Genomic DNA, 26,942 nt, shown 5'->3' with positions numbered 1-26,942 from the left:
ATGGAGTAAATTATATAGGCTATAATCTGCCTTTTTATTAATGACTGGTGCTGGTGAAATTTATCCACTCTCCCGGGACACTGAATGTCCCGGTTTTCGAAAGGCTACGTGAATATGTATGTTCAATTGAGTATTTTCTCTACACTTGAAATAGACTGGTCGGTGTCTCTTGTGTGTAGAATGCGTTATCATCGGCTCTGGGACGTGTGCCGTGACGTAGGCTACGTCAGCTAGCGCGTCTGTCTTGGCAGCTGGCCAGTTACTACAGGTGGCAATTAGAGAAGCAGTGAAGAAGATTGTACGTCAACGTTGTTCGTTAGCGTTAACTTGGGTGGCGAGACGGAGGACGAAGATGACAGTGTGTTCACAAAGACTGACATGCCAGTAAAAAGAAAACGAAACATTCGACATACTTTAATAATGACCGGATGAAAAATAACAATTACTCCACATGGATAAAGCCAACACCAGGCGACCTACTATGCAAATGCAAATCTAATGTCATCCCTCTACTTATTTCTTTACCAAAGAGGAAGCAAGCACCAGTATCTCAGCAATCAGGTAAGCTTTAAGTTAAGTAAGATAAGTTCTAATATCTAATATTCACGACTATGCACAATCTTACCTCACAAAGGCCAATTTTGTCTTCTGGGTCTAATGTCTAATGGACATTTTCACTTGTGAGCAAAGCGGTGGCCGGGTCATCGATATGTCCAGGTTTTTTATCAGAAGAGTATATTTTTTATACCGGAAGAGTTCGTCGAACTAAAATAGTTCCTAGTTCCTGCGGTGCGAACGCGCCAAAATCCGGGTACTTCCTCCAATAGTTCTAGGAACTGTGAAAAGGTTCCTCCGGTGCGAAAGCCCCTACAGACAACTTTGATCACAAGTTTCTTGCATGCATTATTTTAACAAGAACAGGAGAACAACTCCTACCTCATGCCTGATCTTACATAATTTCCTGTATCCTGTAAGTTCTCGCATGTGTTTTGTTGTGAAACATAGTTGGTTGACCAGATAGAGTTGTCGGCGTTTCATTCTATTGAAATGTTGTGTAATGTGTGACCCACGGCAGGGTTTCCCGCAGGATTTTGTGAAACTGTGGTGGGTGGATCTCGGTCCCACGGCATGCTCCCCCTTAAGAAAATCTTTGTACATTTTTAAGTTAAATTCAGCTATCTGGTGCACTTTAAGAGTTCAAAATAACTAAGAGCTCCAACCCATATTCAGTGTGCAAATTGATCACACAAAAAAGTCAGTGCATTGACTTGTACCTGAACTTTAAAGTGGACTCAAACCTTTTTTTAGTTGTAAGTTGTAATACTACTAATAAAAAAAGAATGATAATTTTAGTAATAGCCATATATTTTAAAACAAATGCATTGAAAAATAAATTAAACCAATTAGTTTTGTCGTAATTTCTATACTTGAAAGAGATAATCATAAGCGCTTTTATTTTGATGGAAACTGCAATCGTGTTTTTTTTTTTTATTTACAAATATGTCTCATCTATCTAGTGAATCTAGTGAAATGCTGTAATCTTCAACTATGCAGATGTGAAAATAATGCGTAACTGCATCCCCAAATTTTCGCTAAACTAGCACACAGAGTTCACTGCATTCATTCACTGTGAACTGAGGCACAAAGCTGATCACATGAGCGCAGTGCGAACAGACATCTTTTGATTAGGACACAAAGCCTTATTGGTCTTGATTTTAGTTTGTTTGACAATAATACTGCAAAACACAACATTAAAGACCTTTTATGTTATTATAAGAAGTTCAAAAATTTTAATATTTTCGGGCTGCCACAGTCTACTTAATGAATGGGAAGCACTGAAATCTATTTGTGACGGTCAATGTTGATATTGTGACATCTTGAGTTTTCTTCCGGGAACGAACACGTCACAATTTTCCTCATTTAAAATAATTGCAACCGAGGCATATGTAAATTAAAGGGGCGGGGCCTTGTTGAGTTAGTAAGTAGTGTGTTAAAACTGGTGGTTATGGTAATGGGTGTGACTTTTCCCAAACATGCTCAAAGCGCTTGACCAATCACAACACACCGGTCCAGCCAACCAATCAGAGCACAGTGTGTTTTTCAGAAGGAGGGGCTTCATAGAGACAGGAACTAAACAGAGCGTTACTGACAGACTGGAAAGAGAAGAGCTGCAACAATGGAGCATATGGGAAAAATAATGTTTTCTGAAAACTCAAGCATGAGTTATAGGCTATTCCTCAGATCAAGCAAAGCACGTGAACAGTGAATTGCCCGATAAAGTATTGAAAATGTGATTTGATTTGATTTTTTTTTTCTCTAGGCATAGTCTGTAGATTCGATTAGAAACATTGATGCATGTTTGAGTAATAGTGTAAGTAGGAGTTTCCTTAATGAACTCATGATGTTCATTTCTCCTGTACGAGAGGTCAGACCAAGATTTATAGCTCGGTGATATGACTCATTCACTCCTTGGTGAAGTTTTCCACAAATTATCATTGCAAAGACTCTCCAGACCACCCTGTATGTTTCTGATTCACAGTCGTCTTGTGTAGCTCGAATGAAGATGACTGCACTAATACACAAATTATATGATCAATGAGTTATGATAACATATGTTTTTACGTTGCTTTAACTCATCAAAATAAGTTAAGCAATTTTCAACTTAATACAAGATTTAAGTCAGTTTAATCTAATATAAGTTGAAATGACTTAAACATCCAAGTTGATTGTACTTAAATTTAAGGCAGCAACTTGTTTTTGTACAGTGTAGCGTCAGGCCATCATGATTGCTCGCCACAGTTGACTATCTATTACCCTCATCACTGGCCTGTCTAAATGCACCGTACTTATTGTTTACTCACAATCCTCATTTCTGATTCAGAGCCTGATCGATAGTAATGATGCATTACTCTGCATCTCTTTGTGCACCCTGGGGGAATTTTATTGATGAATAGACAGATCAAAGTTTAGATATTTTGCTTGTAAAACCCTTGTGGACGAATTGTTCTTTAAGATCACATTATTATTTTAGTGGACAATGGATGGAAAATGATAGGCTACTACAGTAGTCACATAGATGTGTTGCTTTAAAGCAATGCTTTTAAACTCCTTCCTTTTCTAAACAACTACGACCAGGACAAAACATGCCATGACAAGACATTTTGAATTTCTTGTTTTTTTTTCTTTCACATTGAGTGAAATCATATTGGTCTAAGTATTTTGTAATTTAGCCTAGCCTATATAAAAAAATACTTGCTGTATTGCCTGACAAAATGTTTGAACAGAAAAGAGCAGTGTTTGGGAACATTTGCATTTAAAAGTATCATGTGTTACTAGGGATGCTCCGATTGATCGGACGATGATCATGATCGGCTGATATTGGCTAAAAATAGATTGATCGGCGAACCCCAACAGCGCCGATCAAAAAAGCCGTTCACGTGACGTAAATTACTCGCGCAACTTTTTCCCACCTGCATGCGTGGCGCACGGGCACACAACAGCAGAGTGGAGCTTGGCAGTGGCAACATGAGTTCTCCTTCACCGGAACGAATAGGGAGTCTCCCAACGGATTGAAGCGCGCGTCCGAGTGAAGGCCGTGCACCGCGCGAGCCACAACAGAACGCGGTATCTGCGCCACTGATCGCTGCGGCAACGAGCACTTTGATCACTTGATAAAAAAAAAAAAACATTTCTGCGCTAGATCGCCTCTTATTTAACTAATGAACAAACCTGGAGATGTTTTTATTTATTTGTATTGATACATTCGTGCTGCGAGATGTTTCAAAAGTGATGGTGGTATTTTATTTTTTTTGATCTGATGTAGTTGGTTCCTCAACTACATCAGATTCAGATTATTTTATTTAATACCATGTCAGCATTCAAAGCTATTTTCATGGCAAAAATTCAATTATAAAAATAAAAATATCATATAAATACAATAAAACAAAGCAAAACAAGAAGTCATTTTATACAATATATATATTTTTAATGAACATATGATAAAAAATCCCAAACCTTTTCAGGCATAATCTCATTAAATATGTCCTTTAATGAAGTAACTTCATAAAAGAGCATTCTGCTCAACTACATCAGACGTTCATAATAAAAACAGAAAAAAACTTGCCATAGTTTTGTCCTTTCATCAGTAGCCAGTTTTGGTGTAACAAGTTGTACATTTTGTTGCCAATTAGTAAATGTAGTGGGTGTATTAAGAGGCTACAATTTCCAAATATGTCTAAGTGTAACTTGATCTTCTCCCATTAGGCTGATCTGATGTGTGTTGGTCTCCCTGACCCCTCTTTGTTTGGAATTATTTAATGTTACTCTGCCTTATTTGGGAAAGCTGGCCTACAGTAGCCTTAAGACATCTCATTTTCAAAATACAATTAAATAAACACATTTCCCATTCCCCTGCCATTCTGTGATCGGCAGTGATCGGCAATCGGCAGATCATGATTTTGGTAATCGGTGATCGGCCCCAAAAATGCTGATCGGAGCATCTCTATGTGTTACACAAAGCTACATGCGTTACATTTTGCAGAAGCTTTTACATTATTTTTCTCACAAAGAATGTCTCCTCAAGAATGATACCACTATGCCTGTCAACAACAACAATAAAAAAAAGGAACCCTCACATGTATACCTTTGTTCTGCTTCCAACAATATAATGGGAGTCTAGTTTTGTTTAATCCTTTTGTTCACTTGCATTTATCATGTGACTGTTAAAGGGAAAATCAGACAATTTCAGTTTGTGTGTCTAATAAATAGAAAAGCAACTAATCTGAAAAAAAACAAAACAAATAGTTCTGTATTCTGGTGAAAATTAAAGAAAATAATGTTTTGCTTCACTCACTACTTTCAAACAGCTTTGTAACGCAAAACTGGCAGTCTAACAGCTCCAACTTTAAATGCTTTCCTTTTCCTAATAAAGTATTCTTTTTTTTTTAAGACAATGTTGATAGCATTGTGTCCAAATGTTGACACAAACTGAAGGACATGCTGTTTCTCTACAGTTTTTGGCTCATATGCTTGCATGTTTCCTTCAGGCTGATACGAGCTTGAACTGAGTTTTGTGGGGTCAGCCAGTCTGATTTGTTGAAGTTCTCGTGTCTCTTTTGCTTCCAGTTCTAACATAAATATTTCACTGTTGTCTTCCTGACTATAATGAAACGGTTTAAACGTTTCATTTTGGCTTCAGTTATCCTACACAATGTAGTCAAGTGACAGAATCAACCTGCTTGTTATATAACGCATGGAAATTCCCCGTCTTGTTGTCTGAGGATTGAACGGTTTTCCAATGGCTTTAATCCTGGGAGAACAGAAGGGTCGGGTATATCCAGATGCTTTTCATAGTGGTTCGTAACGGTCTGAGAATACCCAAGAGCTGTGATGCATTTGCTTTGCAAATCCAGAGGTTTAGTCTGTGCTGGGATGGGGACTGACGTCATTCCTCATGTGTTTCTGTGAAATGGGAGACTGTCTCCAGTCATTCAGTAGTTTGTCAGGGAGTCAGATTCTAGAAATCCTCCCAACCCTCTTTACTAGGGGTGTAACGATACCCTCATGCCACGGTTCAATACATATCACGATACTGAACTCACGATGCGATACTCCAAGACATATGATAAAAATTTAACACATAAAATGTGGTATTACATTGTGTGTGTAAATGAATAAGCCTGGACTCTGTGCTAAAACCCAATGTACGGGACAATAGAGACACCAGAATAAAAATAAACATGATTCCTAAGCTGAAAGTACAGAATTATTTTACACTAGTATGCTTGCACTCTTTTACTGACTAGATATATTTAAAATAATGTAGGCCTCCTTTCACTGGTAACATCAGAAATTTGGCATTATCAGGACCCACAAATATTCCCCCATTGCATTATTACATTATCATACATTATAGTAGTTTAGTACTGACATTAAAACTCCGTAAACGTAAATTTTTTCATGCACGGTAGTTTTTATATACGAGCTATACACAATAGATATTGTTGCTTTTTTATATTGCGATAGGCCTATATTGTGACACCCCTACTCTTTACCATCTACTTCTTTTTCTCTCAGTCCTGTAAAGTGTCCACATTCACATTCTACCCATCCTTCATAGTATGCAAGATATTTTTGGTATCTTAGTAGGTATAAGCTAGGGGTGTACCGGTTCTCGGTGAGAAATCGAACCGTACCGTAGTACTCCACCCACGGTTCGGGACGCACTTGTACCGCGGTTGATCTCAAAACTGATGACGCATCCACAATCTGATTTGTTGAAAATAACAACACGTAAAACGGATGATAAATTCACTTGCTGGCTTCCCAAATAATATATTACAACCGCGATAATCCCAAAAATGTGAACAAACCGGTTACTCTTTGTAAACTCTGTTCAATGCGAGTGCCAAATGCTCGAACATGACCAGTCGTTTACGCCGCCATCACCACCCGGGAGTTGATAGCGTGTGAGCGCAGGCGAGACCTGAACTGCACACGTTACTATCCGTGTTTAAAACTAAACTCATTTAAGCTTTGTCAATGTAAACATTCAAGAGCAAGACTCAAATGTTTAGAATGTATGTAATAATAAAAATAATGTCATTTGTACCATGCTAGTTGATGTAGAGCCAGTTTTAAAAAGTGGAGTTTTCAGCCAATCCAGAGTTGTGATGGTTGGAATCTGAAAATAATGCGTTTATTTCTGTATTCAAACGGTAGAGTTCTCCTTGCTTTGTCATAGCCTACAATAGCCATGTTTCCATTATAGATTTGCGCAAATCTTTTGCAATGTTTTCTAAATGTAAAAAAAAAAAAAAAAAATGATGGCATTTCCATTAACCGATGTTATGCGACAAAAATGTACTTTTTTTTCCTCTCGCAATATGTCATTTCAACAATCCTGGCAACGGATGTTAGTAGGTTAACGTGCATCTCAGCCGCCGCTCTAGCTATTATTTTTAATGGAAGGAGCCGTAGGCGTGTTTTTCAAGTATTAATTGCAAAGAAAGCTCCTTATCCTTGAGAGCGGCACATATGAGGTGTTTCTGGGTGTTTCTCCCTCATTTCTGCTCCAAGCTCTAGATCAATTGTTGCATTTCTTTGTTGTTTAGAATCTTTTATGAGTTTAATCAAGAACTCTGTCTCGTCTTCTGTCCAAACACACAGCGTAATTTTTAAAGAATTATCGTCTTTTACGTACGCAAGGTGACCTTTAATGCGAAAAAAACTGTTTCCATTGCAGTTTTGCAAAATATTATTTTTTGGAATTGCCTGAAAATCCACTCCATGCGAGCGCAATAACTTTTTTGCGATTTATTGGAGTTTTCGCAAAATTCACGTGTTTCCGTTGGGCATATTTTCAATTTGGGAAGGGTAATGGAAACGCGGCAAGTGTCTCTCTCTGCACTCTCACTACTTATTCTTCTTTTTAACCATTTCCTCAACGTCACATCGCTATTAAAATGCACACAAAGCTGAACTTGCGAAAACTCCCATTATAGCTAATCAATGAATCTTTTTCTATGCTGTGCAATGACTCTCTTATTAACATTGTTTATACTTTGTTGGTTCTAATAAAAGGTTTTGTGAGCATGCTGAGCTGAGCAAAAACTCTGGATTCTGACTAACTTAAACCCATCTGATTGGCCATTGGGTTCATGCGCTTAACAGATATATCTGTGATTGGCTAGAAAGCTCAAAGCTATACAACACATTGTAAAAAGAAACCATGGATGCTGTGCACAGAGCCCTTGCGCAAACACCATAGACTGTAAACTAATATGGACGTAGCGTCAGTGATGTTCTGAAGAGCATTTTTGAAGCCCAAAGTGGGCCGGCCGTTGCCATCTTGTCACTCAAGATAACCGACAATGAGGCGGATTAGCTAAGGTGACGTGACGCTAACAGACAGCAGATAAACGGCTACACCTGTCACTCAAGTGACCACGCCCTTAATTATGCAGAACTTTAAGGCTTAATATAATTTAAATGATTGAGTTAAAAAAAATTCACCCCCCTCACAGTTGTCATGAAGGGCAAAATCAGCTATATAGACCAAAACCACTTTTTGTCAGGCTGTTAACATTTTCTTTCTGCTGTAAAGTTGGGCATTTTAACATTGGGGTCTATGGTATTACTATTTACACTCTCTTTTAGAGCCTGTCTCTAGTGGCCAGTCGATGAATTGCAGTTTCAGTCACTTCCTTGTTGGATTCAAGAGAGAAACCGGAAGGATTTATTTTGGCGGCCGTCAAAAGCAGGAAAAAACCCTGATAAGTGTCTCAGTGTGTCTCTGTATGTATATTGACGTACTTCACTGATGTATATAGTTTTGACAGTACATGTTTGTGAATAGTTGTAGTCCTATTTTATCTTTGAAGATATTTCAGGAAATTACAGTCCAGCGGCCTCATATCCAGTGAGAGAGGGAAAGTAAAGGACAGGGAGGGACGAGACCGGAAACAGAAGAGATCGGCATGCAGACGAACTGCTGTGATGCGGCAGTGAGAGGAAACGAGGGGAATCTCTCTCTTTTTAAACAGGTCTGCGTATTTCTGGCTCACTCTGAAGAGTGGCTTTTGTAGATAAGGTCTCTAGAGTGAAATGTCACAAGCCAACAACGGATATTGTGTCCGAGCGGGAGAGAGTGAGAGGAGGGATTGTCTGTCTGTGCTTTAAACACTCGGATTACTGTCGTCCTCTTCAACGGCTCTGACACCCGTCCACATGGAGTGGCTTTACACACCCACACACAACAATATGCTGGGATGTAAAAATCGCCATCATTTATCCATCCTAAATTGCTCAACGTTCTTTTCTTGCATATTGAATGGAGCTCCTGAAATTACACAATTGCACCAAAAATGCATTGTAAACATTCTTTAAAACATTCAAAATATGATATTTTGTGAACCTTCCGGTAAAATATCGAACCTTAAAAGCCCCCTAATATTAAAATTTAAGTTTCTTAGCTTTTGGTATGAATTTGTTAGCCTTTAGGTTATGAATAAGCTGGTGTTCCAAAATAATATCAAAATTCACATTTCGGAGATATAAGCATTCAAAACTTGGTCTCTAATATGGGTCAGAGGTTTTTGTGACATCATCGCAGACTTCAGCTTCTCATCACATCTCCTGTCCAATCAAATGCTCTCTAGAATCTAAAGCTCCGCCCCCTATGCGATAAATACCACCTGGCCAAAGCGAGCGTTGACACGTCACTGAACACACACTCCAGTCCAACCCATATCGCTCAGTTGCTCAAACACTCGAGTTTTATTACGTTGGTTAAGAATGAAATGGCTAGAATTAATTCACAACTCTGAATTAACTGAATTGAATCCAACGTATCATCAGCGGTCGGATTCGCTTCTATGGTGCTGTTAAATACGACTGGCAGTCTGAGGTAAACTAAACGCTATTGGCTATTTGAAAAGGGGGAGGAGCCATTCAATATGTCCTGCCTTAGCTTCCCGTTTCAGTGGAAATACGTCAATTTATCATCATACAAAGATGTGCCTTCAGTGGGCCTTAAAAAACAACCAAGGAATGTTTATGTGATGGTTGGATCATTATCCATCGCTCCATCAGTGGAAAATAAAGTCTTATCTGCTGGATTACTTTCAGGACACCAGCAGCATCTCTGGGCAAAATCTTGATTTCTGCTAAACTGCTTTTCATGTAGAGGAATTCACAACAAAACCCCCCAAAATCTTTGTCATAAACAAACCTCTTCTATCATATTCACAGTATGAAGCAGGCTTTTTTGAGATCAACATCTAGCTCGTTGTTCCCCCCTGCCCATATTGAGATTGACCTACTGATGTGAAAAGGTTATTTTTTACATCCTAAAGTAAGTGTTATGCGTCGTACGTGGAAATGGATCTTGTTTTTCATTTTCAGCCCAGGAAGCCTCTTGTTCCCCTTAATTAATGATCATTTGCCCTGAGGCCTGCGGAAATGTTGTACTATCTGTAGTTTATGAACACAAGTAAAGAGCCTGTAGGCAGGTTACAGTGTGACACACACGGCTCTGCTCTTTCTTGCACTTGGATGCTTATCAGCACAGCTGCTTTACTCTTTAATGCCAAAAGCGTTGAGCTTGGTATAGCAACATTTGTTTTTAATTGGTGTCAATATCTAGTAAAGCAGATCTGGTATATCTGATGATTCAGTGATCATTGAGGAGGGAGGCTGCCGTTTAATGTCGACATTTGAAGCAGATATCAATACTTATTTTTTTACAGTTCAAACTGTAGCCTATAGATTTAAAATGTATATTTTTTCATGTACTCCATTTTTAAATGTTTTTATGTCTGATTTGAAAAGAAAGCATCATTAGACAAGTTTTGTGAGGCCCCCACACACACACACACACACACACACACACACACACACACACACACACACACACACACACACACACACACACACACACACACACACACACACACACACACACACACACACACATATATATAGTGATTAACAGTAGATAAGCTAGACGAGTTAGATGAGCACAATTTCATAGTACAAATGGACAAGTCCACTTATACTATCTATCATTTACATCTGTGGTCGTTTGGCTAGCGGCGTCCTTTATTCTAAAGCAAACAGACATGCATGCACTTTTAGAAATTGTTCTGACAAGGTCATTGCCGCCTCTTAGTGTGAGTAGCTGTAGGCGAGGGCTCTCGTCTCTGAACGTGTGTTTGTTTGACTGCAGGTCTGGCCTGTTATTACACTGACATGTGTGAGGGGAGTATGTCCATGGGGCGAGTTGGTGCCTGAACCGGTATGCCCTCCCAGGCCTCTTTTACCCCTCTACCCCTGTCATAAATCAAAGGGCCAGCTGCCAGCTCATTATCTGTGTAATTATCTCATCCTGCAGTCCTGCTTTATCTCCGAGGCAGCCTGGGCCTCAGTGCTTTCACCCGTCCTTTCCCAGACAGACCCTGCATGAGCCGGTCCTCTGATCCTGCGCCCCGTCTTCATCACTGATATGTATAATCACGTTTTTAATTGGTATTTGCATGAGCTTCTGGCATGACCACTGTTCGTGAAGGGATACATCTCTTTCAACATGAAAATTCTTCTGTATTGAAGAAAAGTCACACAAATATATACGTTTATACTATGATATTTTGATCGTAGAAGCTTCATCAGGGATTAAAAGAAATATGTGGATCGTGGGGTGTAACGATACCCTCATGTCACGATTTGATACATATCGCGATACGATATTATTGCGATACTCCAAGACATTGGTATTTTAATGAGCTTCTGGCATGACCACGGTTAGTAAAGGGGTAAATCTTTCAACAAAAAAATGCTTCTTTATTGAAGAGTCGTCCCACAAAAGTTTATAAATATACATTTATAAAACAATATTTTGATCGTAGAAGCTTCATCCGGTATTAAAAGAAATATGTAGAACTTGGGTAACGATATCCTCATGTCACGATTCGATACATATCACGATATTGAACTCACGATACGATATTATTGCGATACTCCAAGACATATGTTAAAAGGTTATGAATATGCTTGCACTCTGTCACTGCTAGATATATTTAAAATATTTGAAATTATGTCGGCCACTTTTTACTGGTAACAAGACATTTGGCATTATCAAATATTCCCCCATTGCATTATTATACATTATATTCAACATTATAAATAGTAGTTTAATGTATTACTGAAACTAAAACTCTGTAAACTTGAATTTTTTTCTCACACAGAAACTTTTCTCACATATTGTCTCTATCCATGATAGTGATGCATTTTTGTATTGCGATATACTGTGACACGATTGATTGTTACACCTTTAAGTGGAACACAAGCGTTATTTATCAGATCACACAGGCTGCTCTTTTGCATACAGTGAAAGTGGATGGTGACCAAACATGCCAAGCTCGAAATGTCCGATAAAAAAAGAAAAAAGTCTTCAAATGGTGTATGGTTGCTTTGTGATAAACTGATTGAAAGTTAAGCCATTATTCATTGTAAAATGTACTTCCTCCTCTTGAAACAATTCACAATACTCCTTTTTTGCATACAGTTGAGAATACCGCACTGTATGCAAAGTTCTTGGTTCTCGCAGATATCGTATCGGGACATGTAGAACATGCAGAAATAAGAATAGGATTTGAGAGCTTGAAGACAATTAAATCTGGGGCGAAAAAATCACTAAACTCAAATAAAGTGCAGCAGGGATGGTTTAGTTTTGTAAGCCAAAACGTTGAAATTTGAGCACTCCAGTTTCATCATTTTCTATTTTATTTGATAACAGGTTTTTGGTTAAATGCTTAAAATAAGATCTGTGATCTAAAGATATTTCTTCGACATTAAATGCATCATGCTCTAATACCGCCTTGTGATTTGTGAAAAGACTGCTATTCACAAGTGGCTAAAATAAGTGCAAACTCAAACTTCCAGGCAAAATTTGTTCTGTCTTTTTTCAATTCTCTTTTTCTTAATTTTTTTTTATTAAATAAAGACTACAAGAGTTGTCGGAAGCTTAATGGGGATAATTTTGTGACAGATGTGTAGTTCATTCGAAGCCTGTGTTTAGCTTTTTTATTCTGCCGATTGTATTGAAACTAGGGCTGAACGATTATGGAAAATAATCTAATTGCGATTTTTTTTTTTTGCCAATATTGCGATTACGATTTTAATATGCGATTACTTTAAGTTCTTTACCTTCTGTATTAATCGACAAAGACAAGCAATAAATCATTGTACAGTAGGAATGGGAATCTTTAGGCAGCTCATGATCGGATCAAATTTTTTTCTTATTAATTAATCTTAATAACACTTAAAATATGTATTTAATTACATGTGTAAATGCATACTTTAAATATATATATATATATCATATTTAATTAAACCTATTACATGTTAAGAATTTTAAATGGGCTATAAACTAATATAGCTTAAGAATATAAAAGCTAGTAAATAAAGAGGAACAAAAAAAAAAACATTACAAGCAATAAACAAAGAGTGCTTTCAGTATTTAAAATTAGGCTGTCTGAACGTTTTCCATTCAAGAGCTGGAGTGATTTTCCCCCTATACGATAAGCTGCATTCACACTAATGCACATTTCTCTTTTGAAATTGTAAATGTGGTTTGTCCTGTTGGTTTAAGATATAACTGACCGTGTTTACATTAATTTCGCGTCAAAAGCATTTTGAGATGAGTCGCTCACAGCCGCATGCACGAGCAGTCTTCACAAAGCGCGCGTAAGTATTTTCATATTTTTGATATATAAGCCAACTGCATTCAAAGACACAAATAATGTCTTTGTGGAGCATTTGTAAGGAAAATTCCGGCGGCCAAGACCGCGCACTGCATGAGTAACATCAAAGTGGCAAAACCTGTGCAAATGAAGCCCGCGACTGTCCTTATAATTCGCTTATAAACCCCGAACTTTATGAAAGCTTATTTTTAGGAAGGTTCGACCGGTGTCGTGTGTGTGTGTGTGAGTGAGAGAGCGAGAAATTAGAAGCAAGCAGAATACGGTTGTTTCTAAAGCACGCGCAGCGTCATCACGCATCTGTGTTTAAAAACTAAGCTCAGACTCGATTCTGCAATTCTGAATCGATCCAGAATTGTTGGAGAGTGAATAAATAACACAATATCACATACATAAAAATAAACTGTTCTTTCCTGTATGCCAGACCTTTTCGTAGCGTGCCAAGTTGATGCCAGTCTGCAGACTGCTTTTCTCTCGCGTGTCACGTGACCAGTGTAATCGCAGCTTTTGCGGTTACAAAATCGCATTTCATCATATCGCGATATTATCGCAAATCCAATTAATCGTTCAGCCCTAATTGAAACTTCAAAATTGTGATTATTTGTGAAGATTTTCATGATAAACCAGCTAAATGTGTAAGAATCATAAACTTTTGTTGGTCACAGACCCCATTTACTACAATAATCCAGAAGCCAATGTAAAAATCTTATTGTGTTTTTGTCGAGGGAACCAGGGTGAAGCGAACTTCCAGGTTGGCCTACAAAAATACAGACATGGACATTGAGAGCGACAAGATAACCCCAAATATTCAGATTTCAGTGAATTTGTTCCTCTTTCACACTCTTACATATTTGAATACATTCTTGTTAAACGATCCCTTTAAAGACTGATTTCTAGGTTGTCTTGGATGTTGTGTAAGACTTTTTCTAAAGTAATGCGTATTTTCCCTCACTTGTTTCTTTATTTTTGGCGGCATTCCTATATAACAGTCCCCTTCCTTTACTTTGAAACCCGTTTGTTTTGCAACAGTATATCTTTGCTTATTACCAGCAATAATAAACCCAAGCCCAGAGGCAGTGAACATAGTGAGATTATGGATGTTTGCCCTCTGCATTTTTTGGAGGATTCTTCCCAGTAATGCTTTTGTGTGTTTAAAAGTGTGATTTCCTCTTTCCTGCTCTCTCGGAGCATTATTGACTCTTACAGTGACTTCTAAGCGCTTGTAAAAGCAGCAGAACGTAAAGCAGGAACGCCTGGTTTTCCATGCCTCATTAAACCCTGTTTCAACTGAATACATACTTCGGTCACAGTGCTCTCTTCTGATTGGCCAGTGCTTAGATCATATGCTCTTGTTGTATATGCATTCTTGTCTCCATAATCAGGGATAGCCGCTCCAGGAACTGTTACAGTGCAAAAGATCTCGAGCAGTGCTGGGTTTTGAAACAAAGGACCCGTTTGACTAATTGACTTGCTGTGCCGTTGACGTGGCAGTGCTTCTTGAATGGATCTCTGTCTCCAAGTGTCCGGCAAATCGAGTCGCAATACTGGTTTGGGGTTGAGAAAGTTTGAAGTTTCCTCTGGGCTCACTGCGGTGTCAGGAATTTAACTAGGCCTATGCAGAATTATCTTTTGGTGAATCTCATAAAAAGTCCCGCTGTAGTCAAGAATTTTATCCATTAAAACTCATATTTGATCACCAAAATGACATATTTAAATGTTTTTTTCCTTGAAAAAAAGAATTCTTCATGCCTTATAATAGCTTGAATGTAACTCTACACCCTTGCCTCATTTAGTATGCACGGTTCTATGAATATGCAAATGAGCCCCTCCACTCACTCACTCAGCTCAGAGATCCACTCGTTGACGATCACACGTTGATCTGATTGGTTTCAAGGTAGTTTGTGACGTCAGAAACACCAGCGATTTCAAACCTTGTTTTTGAGACTGTCTTTGGTTCACTGCAGTTTTAAGGAGTAAATACTGTTGCAATCATGTTGACTTATGAATTTACACATGGTTTGGCTTAAAGCTTATTAAAAACACCACATAGTCATATAAACAACATTTAAAAGCTGGATTTTCACCACAGGGGGACATTAAAAGTGTAAGTTCACTCTAAAATGAAAATTAAGTAATCATTTACTCACCTTGATGTTGTTGCAATGGTGTGAGTGAGTGGAGGTGGGGATAATTTGCATATTCATAGCACCATGTATACTAAATGAGGCAAGGGTGTAGAGTTACATTCAAGATATTTTATTTTTTTCAAGGAAAAGAAGTTTAAATATGTTATTTTGGTGATCAAAGATGACTTTTAAGAGATACAATTATTGACTACAGGGGGACTTTAAATATTTTGTCTAATTGGCTTTTAAGCTCGTAAGAGATGTTGCATATGTTATATTTGTTTAAATGCAGGCCGTTCATATTTCTGCAGAATTCGGGAATGTTTTTGTGTAGATCTTTGGTTCCTGCTTTAGCAGTCACATTCGTTTACTGTCCATGACAATTACATCACCTCTTATGCATTCACAAGAACGTGCTACAGAAGCCCTCAGTGTTTCACATGTGATAAAGATTGTTACAAGAGAATGCAAATTCCTTCTGTAAGATTCACACTCTTTATCACAAGCCGAAACCACACTGTCCACATGTGTTTGTTTTTTTTGTTTTTGTTTTTTTTGTTCAAGAATGCCCTGCTGATTGCTAAAGGAAGATTATAGAACAACTTTGCCAGGTTTTGTCAGCCTCATAAAGTCTGGTACGTCTACAATGTGAACCAACCTGTATTTGTTTGTAAAAAAAAAAATCCTTTCCTTTCTGGGAATTTCTCAAATGGTTTCTTTTTGACCGTTTCATGTTTGTAAAGTGTGAAGTTCCTGATGTCCTCAGGCTGTAGCCATTATAGTGGATTGAGCTGATATGGTAAATAAGGTGCAGTATGGACCCGGGAGAAGAATCTTCTTCTAAATCTGTTGCTATCCTTTAAGTAGTTTTCTGACCATCTGGACCCCAAATCCTCCGAGAGCTCAGCAAAGTGCACCTCTAATACTCTCCTTATGGCTCCCTATGCAATCTGGTTAGGCGTTACAGAGTGCACTGAGGTCAATATGACTGTGATATTTGGATCACAAAATGCTCACACAAACAAAGGATGTGGTCTTTGGATGTATTCAGAACGTGCTACTACCATGTGTGATGGATAATACTAGGTTAATTACTGTATTATTGGTTACACTTTACAATAAGGTTCATTAGTCAATGTATTAACTAACATGAACTAACCATGAGCAATCCATTTGTTACCGTATTTGTTAATCTTTACAGTTCACAGTGCATTAACTAATGTTAACAAGATTGTAATAAAGTATTACAAAATTAAATCATCTTTGATCACCAAAATTCTTCATGCCTTAAAATAGCTTGAATGTAACTCTACACTCTTGCCGCATTTAGTATAGCATTTAGCATTTAGTTCTATTAATATGCAAATGAGCCCTGCCTCCAATCACTCACTCAGCTCAGAGATCCACTCGTTGACGATCACACGTTGATCTGATTGGTTACAAGGTAGTTTGTGTCGTCAGAAACACCAGCGATTTCAAACCGTGTTTTTGAGACTGTCTTTGGTTCACTGCAGTTTTAAGGAGAAAATACTCCGCAATGGTGTTGACTTATGAATATGTAGCCTACCTGGTTTGTTCTGAAAGCATATTAAAAACGCCACATAGTTATAAACAACATTAAAGGACAATTCCGGTCAAAAATTAACCTAGGGGTTGTAAGCTAGTCTGTGGTTAAACTAAAACTAACGTTAAAACTGGGTACATTCGGTTATCATGAAAACGCATCCCAGAGAACGGTCGACTCGGTACCCATGTGTTATTTACCACTTGGTTCATTTTTGGCCGGAATTGTCCTTTAAAAGCTTGATTTTCACCACAGGGGGACTTTAAAGTAAATTAAGGTATCAAAACATGAACAGGTACAGCATGTAGGATAGATGTCTTTTAGCAGTGTAATTAACCCCTGTGTGTCCTTAAGGACATTTTTATCTTTTTCATTTTTTTGTGTGATCATTTTGCCTGTTAGTGCCAACTGCAACCATTTTGGCAGATGTGTGTATTTTTTAATATTTGACCCGCATTTCCTTTCATAAATCTATTTGACACAAGCTACACAAAATAGTTACACTCAGGACCTTAAGAACAAAAAATGTCCCCATTGAAACCCATTAAAACTGCAATTTTTAATCCCGGGGCCATATAACTATAAAATGATGCATTCTTTAGCCGCTTTCCCACACTCAAAAAAATAATTCATTGGATGAACTCAATTAAGTTGTGGGCAGGATTTCCATCCAATAAATATTTGTAGCCCCAACTCAAACTGAGTACATCCATTCAACAGAATGTAAATTAGTTAACCTAACTCATTTGTATCAAATAGATGCAAAAGAATATAAATGAGTGACTTGATTAACTTATTTCTATCAAATACTTATTACTAACCAGACTGACTTTATTTCTGTCAGATGTCTACAAAAGTTTTATTGAAAATTAACAGGGGTTTATAACTATGTTTTCCATTTAAAGTTACCATAACAGTGATTAGTGTTTCCATTAGTTGGGCTCTTAACTCTTATTATATCTATTGTCTTTTTAGGCTGCTGTGACAGTGTGTTTGTTAAACACATTTGGAGCAGCAAAGTAAGCTAAAGTGAAATGAGATCAGCTGATGATGGTTACCTGTTGATGGTTTTATAATCATTATGAAACAGAATGATTTACTGAGGTTTTTATAATCTAACCATTATGTTTTCACGTTTTTTTTCACAACACATACCTTGTGTTACTGCAGCATGAGATCAAGGAATATTATAACACTAAGTTTGAAGACTTTAACGAACATGAGCACAAAAAGTCTGTTTCTGATGACACACACAGACATCAACAATCAGCGTATGAATCTCAACAATGGTGACAATCAAAAGTACTTTGCTGCAATGCATGCTGGGTACCGTCATAGTACAAAACTCCCAGCATGCATTGCAACATGAATAAATTATGCAGCTGAACTGTCCTATAATTTGGTTTGATTCTAAATATTTGCTTTTATTTTTTGCTGTTGTGTTTGTTGTGAATTAGTAGCTTTTCAGTGATGTTCTGAATTAATCTGTTTATCTAAATATTTGTGATTGTCACCATTGTTGAGATTCATACGCTGATTGTTGATGTCTGTGTGTGTCATCAGAAACTGATTTTTTGTGCTCATGTTCGTTAAAGTTTTCAAACTTATTGTTATAATAATGCTTGATCTCATGCTGCAGTAACAAGGTTTGTTGTGAAAAAAACATAATTGTTAGATTAAAATACCTCAGTGAATCAGTCTGGTTCATGATGATTATAAAACCATCAACCATTAACCATCATCAGCTGATCTCATTTCACTTTAGCTTTCTTTGCTGCTCCAAATGTGTTTAACAAACACACTGTCACAGCAGCAAAAAAGACAATAGATATAATAAGAGTTAAGAGCCCAACTAATGGAATCATTGATCACTGTTATGGTGACTTCAAATGGAAAACATAGAGTTAAACCCCTGTTAATTCTCAATAAAACATTTGTAGACGCCTGACAGAAATAAAGTCATTCTGGTTAGTGATAAGTATTTGTTAAAAATAAGCTAGCCTCTCTCGTTTATATTCTTTTGCATCTATTTATTACAAATGAGTTAGGCTAACTGATTTACATTCTGTTGAATGGATGTACTCAGATTGAGTTGGGGCTACATATATTTATTGGATGGAAATCCTGCCCACAACTTAATTGAGTTCATCCAATGAATATTTTTTTTGAGTGGAGCTATTAATAATTTTTTAGTTAAACCAATTAAATATATTTACACATATGATCTTAAATATATTTATTTAAATAAAGCAAATTAGATTTAAATGTGTCACCTCTAAGAAGGGCTTGAATCATTTTTTTGAGTGCACCGTCTGGCCGAACGGTTCTGAGAACGGTAAGGAACACTTCCAGTTGTCTCCACGAAACGATTACAAACCGTTCCTGGCCTGAAACTCTCTGCCCAGTTGGCTAACCGTACCGAACCGTGCTGGAAAAGCGGCTTTTGTTAATAAGCTTTCATTCTGTTGGCAACAGTGTTGGGTAAGTTACTCTAAGAAAGTAATTAATTACTAGCACTATCTTCAACAGTGTAATTAGATTACTGTATTGATTACTCTCTCTTAGAAATATTGCATTAGTAATTACCTTCAAAATCCCATATCAACCTCGACCAGTTGAACAAAACAACGATAGATGAGTCAGGTCTATGCTCAAAAAGTGAATAAATGGATTATAAGTACTGCATAAATATAATTATGTACCATTTAAATCTGCTAAAAGAACAAAATATGAAAGAAAATACATTATCAAAGTAAAATATAGTACATTAATTTCATTTTAAAAAAGTATTTTTTTACTGCCATGTGAAAAGCACCAGAGGGATAAAAAAAAAAATACAAAATCTTAACATTACATTAGATTAATGTGATTCAGTATTTATATCTGTGTCCAAATATGATACCAATATATCATGCATCCCTTGATAACAACATTGATATATAACATCTTGAAAACTGGATTAGAAATGCCAAGTAATAGGATTTACGTGCCGGATGGTGGCTGGAGTCCCTTCTCACTGAATTAAACATGCAATGTAATGAGTTTGTGACAAGATATTACTGTTTGAAACGTTTGTATTTTACATGCTGTTTCACATACGGTTAAAAGAATATGCATTACTATATACTAATACAGCACAGTTTACAAAATGCTGCATGCTGATGTTCATGAATGTAGACTGTGTACTGAAAACCAGCTACAGGATGATAGGATCTGTTAGTCTTGACACTCTTTGTCTGGTATTCATTTTCTTAACAGCTATTTTTCCACAAATGCAATCCAAATATTCTACTTGAACAAGTCTTGGACAGCAGTTAAGCTCTAAAACAATCCTGTTATTTAAAAGATGTCTAAATACCAACCGCTCGCTGCAAATGTCCCCGTGTAGATGAATGTGTCTGTTGTATCAATAACATTGCTATACAGGATCTCAGTGAGACCTGTCTCTGCACCTGAGAGCGCTGGCTTGACTCCAGATATGAGACGCACAAGAGGAGGTCTCATTAACTCCTGACGAGAGACGGGCACCAGTGGACAAGGGCCACATTGACCTCACAAGCACAAATAAATAAAGCCCTGCTCCTGAACGGGCTCCTGTATTGAATGCTGCTGTTAATCTTTGAGTTGTTGTTTCAAAGATAGCCTGTGCCCTCAGATTGTGTGAAGACTGAAAGTCGAGTCTTGGTTTGTTTAGCTTCCAACAAATGCAGGTCTGTGTGTGTCGTTTCAGTAGATTAACTTGTTTGTTGGGCAGGTGTTTAATGTTAAACATCAACATTTATGAAACGTTTATAGGAATTTAACAAAGTAATTGCCGTGTTTTTTCTTTGCGTCAGTATACACAGTGCTTCTGTGATGAATAGCAACCCTTGGAGGCTATTCAGGCATTATTAAGTGGATGGTTGTGAATCAAGTTATTGTGTGTCTGTTGGAGAAGGTGGCAGCTGGTGATTTTGGCAGCGGGCTGATTTTCTGTGCTCTGTTGAGAGCAGATAGTGACCCAGTGTGTACCGAAACACGGATCTGTCCATTCTTCATAGTACATCAGTCTGTTTTAATCTCTTGGAAACAGCAGTTAATCATTTAACTGTTGGTTTGTTCATTTATGTGAAATAAGTAGTTGGATTACTAACTTAATTGGTATACTATTGCTAAAAGAAAATGTCTGTGAATTCACAATATCTGCATATCCAGACATAGAAATGTGTTTAGCAGTAGCAATAATATTCATCTTTGTTTTTAGCAGTAGCAATAATATTCATCTTTGTTTTTAGCAGTAGCAATAATATTCATCTTTGTTTTTATTTTATTTTGATTGATAACCAGTTTGTTGAAGATCAAATGATCATTAGACTACAACAATAAAAATATGTTTTTTTTATTGTTATTATTATTATTAGTAGTAGTAGTCGTCGTGTTTTAGTAATGCTATTTATGCCAAGTTTGAGAAATCTGTTTCTCACTTGAGAATGCATGGCCGTTATGAAAATTGGTCATTTAAATATCCCTGAAATGCTGTTATATCTTGTTGAACACACAGTGATGTAATGGTGCTGCTCTTCAGAGACCCACCAAATGATGCCAGTTTATACGTTCACCCGAAATTTAAAGAACCAGTCACTGATTAAGTAAAAAAATATGATTCAGAAAAAAAAAAAGAAAAAAAATCAGAATATCTTTGTAAAAAAATATTGGTTAACTGATCTCAAATGCTAAAACTGCCCAATACCAGTATAGTTACAGATACAGCAGTGTTAGTTGCAAACTAGTTTACGGACCGCTTTGTCAATGGATATCAAACATGATTTCAAGAGTAAATATCTCATAAAATTACTGTTCATCTTCTTTTCAAAATGTTGTCTCATATTATATGTAGGGCTGTCGCGGTGAAGGAATTTCCCTTGCGGTAATTTTGAGTGGCTCAATAGCGCGATATGCGGTTTTACCGCCATTTATTTATTTATTTATTTGTTGCTATATAAATGCGTGTTATGATGTGGTCAGCATACACAAAAACAATGTAACCAATGTAACCGAAACTTAACAGCGTCTCTGCGCATTGAAAGACTGTCACTCCACCAATTAAACCAATATTATCTGTCTGCCAACAAAAACGTTCAAAAAAGCTGATTCCTTAACACCTTGTTTCATTACATCTATCATTTAATTATTTTTTAACTTTGAGCTCCACTTTTCAAGGCTCAGCTGGCCAGCAATGCTTCACTTTTGGGCAAAGCTGAAGCAGTGCTTCACTTAATAGAGACCAATGGCATTAATTCAATGCGTGACTCGCTGCTTTCCCCCCACGGCTTCCTCGCGCTGTGTAATGCTGGCCAGCGCTGATGCCATTCATGGTAAATACCTTTACACGTTAAAAGGATGATAGCCTACGACAAATATTTCGCTTTCCTTAGAAACGGCAACCTTTTCACAAATATACATGACTTGACTTCAAAGACAGACGCAGATAATCGCACGCGCTCAGTCGATCACATTCGCTGTCTGTTTAGGCTTAAGTCCAAATACACTAATCATCTGTAAAAAAATCACCATGATAAACAGTCTTGTTATCATTAATAACTTATTTAACATTCAATACACATGGTACGAACCACGACGGGTGGCCTTATTAAAAAAGAAATCACGGTTGCTTCGGTTACTTGCATTCGTCGGCGGTTGGCCTGTCAGTAGCGCAGTACTGCAATATTGCGGTTGTCGCGACAGCCCTAATAATATGCAAATTCAGACATCATCCACCTTGTTCAAGACATTGGTATCAACCCCAGTTGAACACTAATATTTACTTAATTTTCTTTTTTTTGCAGTTGTAATGTCTTGACGCAGTATTGGGCCCTTTTGAAGGATCTACAGTGAGTGCTGATGGAAACTGCGGCTCCAATATGAGTGTTCATGATGTTGGCGGGAGACGACGCTTTGAGGACTCCGAGTTCACGCTGCGCATCTACCCAGGGGTCATCGCCGAGGGCACCATCTACTGCCCCATCACCGCCCGCAAGATCACTTCAGCCGCCGAGGTCATCGAGCAGATCATTGACCGGCTGCAGCTAGATCGGACCAAATGCTACGTCTTAGCGGAAGTCAAGGAGTTCGGTGGGGAAGAATGGATCCTCAACCCCACCGACTGTCCCGTCCAGCGCATGATGCTGTGGCCTCGCATGGCTTTGGAGAACCGCTTCAGCAGCGAGGACTACCGCTTCTTGCTACGGGAGAAGAATCTCGACGGCTCAATCCACTACGGGAACTTGCAGATGTGGTTGCAGGTCACGGAAGAGCGTCGGCGCATGGTTGAGCGGGGCTTTTTGCCGCAGCCCTTGCCGAAGGACTTCGATGATCTTTGCAACCTGCCGAATCTCAACGAGAAAACCCTATTGGACAACCTGCGCAGTCGCTTCAAACAGGAGAAGATTTACACTTATGTGGGAAGCATCCTCATAGTCATCAACCCCTTCAAGTTCCTGCCTATCTATAATCCCAAATATGTTAAGATGTACGATAATCACCAGCTGGGCAAGCTGGAGCCTCACATCTATGCGGTGGCGGACGTGGCCTATCATGCTATGCTGCAAAGTAAGCAGAATCAATGCATTGTTATTTCTGGGGAGAGTGGATCGGGAAAGACCCAAAGCACCAACTTCTTGATCCACCACCTCACGGCTCTAAGTCAGAAAGGCTTTGCTAGCGGAGTGGAGCAGATCATCCTGGGTGCCGGACCAGTGCTGGAGGTATGAGCTGATTATATTAATTAACAATATCACAAGGTTGTTGTTGGCAGTGTTTTTTTTAGGTCAAGGTTTATAGTTTTGTGCTTAGAGCTGATCTTTAATGAGCCTTACATTCTGTCCTAACCAGGATTGGAAATTAATAGAGGGACACAGAAGCTGTGTTTCCATTACCCTTTAAATTGGAATTTATGGCCCAATGGAAACACGTCGATTTCGCAAAAAATCCCATATATTGCAAAAAAAAAGTTTTATGCTTGCATGAGGTGGTTTTTCAGGCAATTCGAAAAAGTATATTCCATTGCAATTTTGTGGAAAACGCATACAGTTCACCTGTTAAAGTCGATCAATCTTTAAAGAAAGCACGGTGTGTTTGGACAGAAGACGAATGAGTTTTTTATTAAACTCCTAAAAGTCAAAGGTATCACGGGAATACTGGATTCTAAACAACAGAAATTCCACAATTTATCAAGACCTAGAAGCAGATAAGAGGGAGAAACACCTCATATGTGCCGCTGACAAGTATAAGGGTCTTTCCTTGCCATTAATGTTTGGATAACATGCCTACGTCTCCTTCGATTAAAAATAATGGCTAGTGTGTTGGCTGCGATTATAAATAAATATACCAACATCCATTGCCATGATTTTTGGAATGAATTATCGCGAGACGAAAAAAATATGCTTTAGTCGCATAACATCGGTTAATGGAAAGCTGTCATTTCGCAATAGGTTTGACATTTAGAAAACATCGCAAAAGTTTTGTGCAGATATGCAATGGAAACATGGCTACAGATACATTTAATAAGGTCATTCTTAAAATTGACCTAACAAAGGTGCCTAGAAATCAATTCCATGGCACAAATATCACCCATTAATGGAAAAAGTTGATATCTGACTCTGGACCTAAACCACTGTGACATGTGACTAGACATTTTGTGGGTTGCTTGGTTGCTATTCCAGTCATGTCACGCTTGGTATCTGTGTATTTAACATTAAATGTGTTCTGATTGGTTGTGACTTTGCATCTCCATGCAACATTTTCAGTTTCAGAGTGAACAGTCTTTGAATCCCGAGTCATGACGTTTGAGGTCTGATTGTCGTCCGCTTTTGGGCCTCTGTTTCAAATGCTCAACATCACACCTTCGATAGACCAAGTTATTGTGTGCAATTGTCACATTCTTTGACATGCTTCCAGTTTCGTGTGCTTTGTGACCTAGATAAGCCTTTGAGTGATGATTGTTTAGAAAGGCATACGTACGCTAGGTCATGCGATTCAATGTTACGGTCATAATGTAGCCGAAAGAACGTGTTTTAAAGCTGCTCTTCTGGATTCCAGTGATGCCGGTAATTCCACTCGGCTTTTTTTTACCATGAAGCACATGATCCTGCTTTGATAACATTATCAAAGTTACTGTGGTTAGTTCTTTTCTGTGTGTAGTTTACTTGAAGGGTATTTTGTTAGTGGAGGAATGAGTTTTTTTAAAGCCGTTTTCATGCATTTATTAAAGCTTACCTACAACATAAAAGGCCATGATAAAATCAATGCAACTCTCCGCTCGTGATCTATTGTTTTTTTAAGACACTAATGAGCAATAAATAAGTAGGCTATATTTGAAGACTTCAGATGCAAAAGCCTCCAAGTCCGTCTAAAGTTTTTGTTTAATATTAACTTTTTTTATCAGACTCCTATATATATGTTTCTACCCAAGTACTAGCATTTCTGAATGGGCTGAGGCTGGGATTTAGTGAGTTTGAAGTGAACGTATTTGATGAGCGTATACTATGTGCGGAGAGCATTCACTCAATATTATCATCTAATGGTTGACAGAGGTGGCTTTTAGAGGCTTTTGCATCGAAGGTCTTCATTTATTATTAATAATAATCAAACAAAACATAAATGTCTTCTGCCAAGTAATATATTTGATTATTTTGCAAGAATGAATATATGTAGCTTCATCAATGTAGGGATGCCCTGAAATTTCAGCTACCAAAAATCACCAAAATGGTTTTGGAGGGCCAAAATCATTGACCGAAATGTTTAATTAGCCTAGCGCTTCTCTGATGGCACGTTTTGACCGTGTTCAGCATCCATTTCGTCAACACAACGCGGACCACTTAAACATGTCAGCTGTGTGGACACTAGCTCTGGATCCACTATGTTATTTACTCTATTTCAATCGGTAATATGATATGATTTCTTAACTCTAAAATCTTTTAGTCTGTGCTGTTTTCTGTTGATGCTTGAAAAAAACTTCACAAAACATTTGTAGCGCGGCTGTCATCCAAAAATCGCAAAAAGCTTTTAATATGAATTTTAAATTTTAAAATTCCTTCAATTTATTTTATTAAGAAATTCAAGCAATAAATGTCGTTTTGGCGCTCTTTAATACGACGTGACAGTTCACTGTAGTTCAAGCGGCAGCACGGATCATCTCATCTCTTTACTAGTTACAGCACATAATAAACATGAATGAACATCAGAAGGAATGTTGAAAGCATTACAACTTACCAAAATGAATCCTGTCTCATGTAATCGCTCGATTAGTGTTTCAACCAGGGATAGACGTCAATAATACAGCTTGTAGGCAATCCAGTGTCACTTAACGTTACATTTACCTCGGGGAAACTATTCAATGTCCATAAAAATAACTCTAGAGAAGAGCATTTTGCTAAATTTATGCACTGTATTACAAATTCATTATATTTTTATTTATCCTGTCAGTGCTGTCTTCGTTATTAAATGTGAATAAATCACTCATCAAAACAAGTTATTACAGTTTATTGCCATTTAAATGTTTATATTTCACCAGCAAACTGGAGAACAAACAATTATGTTATTAAAAAGGTTGAAATAAAAACTTCCTTATGCAATTTAAACATTTGTACAACTCAATTTTTGCTATTTGAGTGTTGATTAATTTGTTATTAATTTATTTAGTTTCGGCACGGAATTTTAATTTCGATTCATCCCTAGTTACAATTAATGTTCCACTGAAGTTTAGTCACAAGACTGCGCATACTATTGTGTCTTTTAGTTCTGGAACTATTTGTTCTGCTAACACATTGTATAAAAAATATGATAATTTTATTATATTAAATTATATCATGTCATCAATATTGATTTATTTTCTTCTTCTGTGGAATGTACAAGAAAACGTTTAGCAGAATGTCAGAGGTTTTGTTTACATATTGAGTGACTAGTGAAAAAAAACACCATAACATTCTAGACAACTCATGTTCTATATTCCAAGACTTC

At 37.6% G+C, this 26,942-nt stretch overlaps 1 protein-coding gene across 14 annotated transcripts in view; it reads left to right on the top strand.

Annotated features, from left to right (window-relative positions):
• The window catches only part of myo9aa (myosin IXAa), a 169,280-nt gene that overhangs the window by 16,627 nt on the left and 125,711 nt on the right, over positions 1-26,942 (top strand). For all 14 annotated transcript variants that reach the window (XM_077201623.1, XM_077201615.1, XM_077201621.1 and 11 more), the window contains exon 2: positions 22,772-23,689. In XM_077201623.1, coding sequence (XP_077057738.1) covers positions 22,847-23,689 — 843 coding nt within the window. In that variant the 5' untranslated portion in view covers positions 22,772-22,846. The remainder of the gene's footprint in view (positions 1-22,771; positions 23,690-26,942) is intronic.

Source organism: Siphateles boraxobius, unplaced genomic scaffold (assembly GCF_051911475.1).
Source record: "Siphateles boraxobius isolate OS27281-9 unplaced genomic scaffold, OSU_SipBor_1 48, whole genome shotgun sequence".
Lineage (NCBI taxonomy): Eukaryota > Metazoa > Chordata > Actinopteri > Cypriniformes > Leuciscidae > Siphateles > Siphateles boraxobius.
Note: the sequence above shows the minus strand (reverse complement) of the source record. Positions and strands in the feature narration are given on the sequence as shown.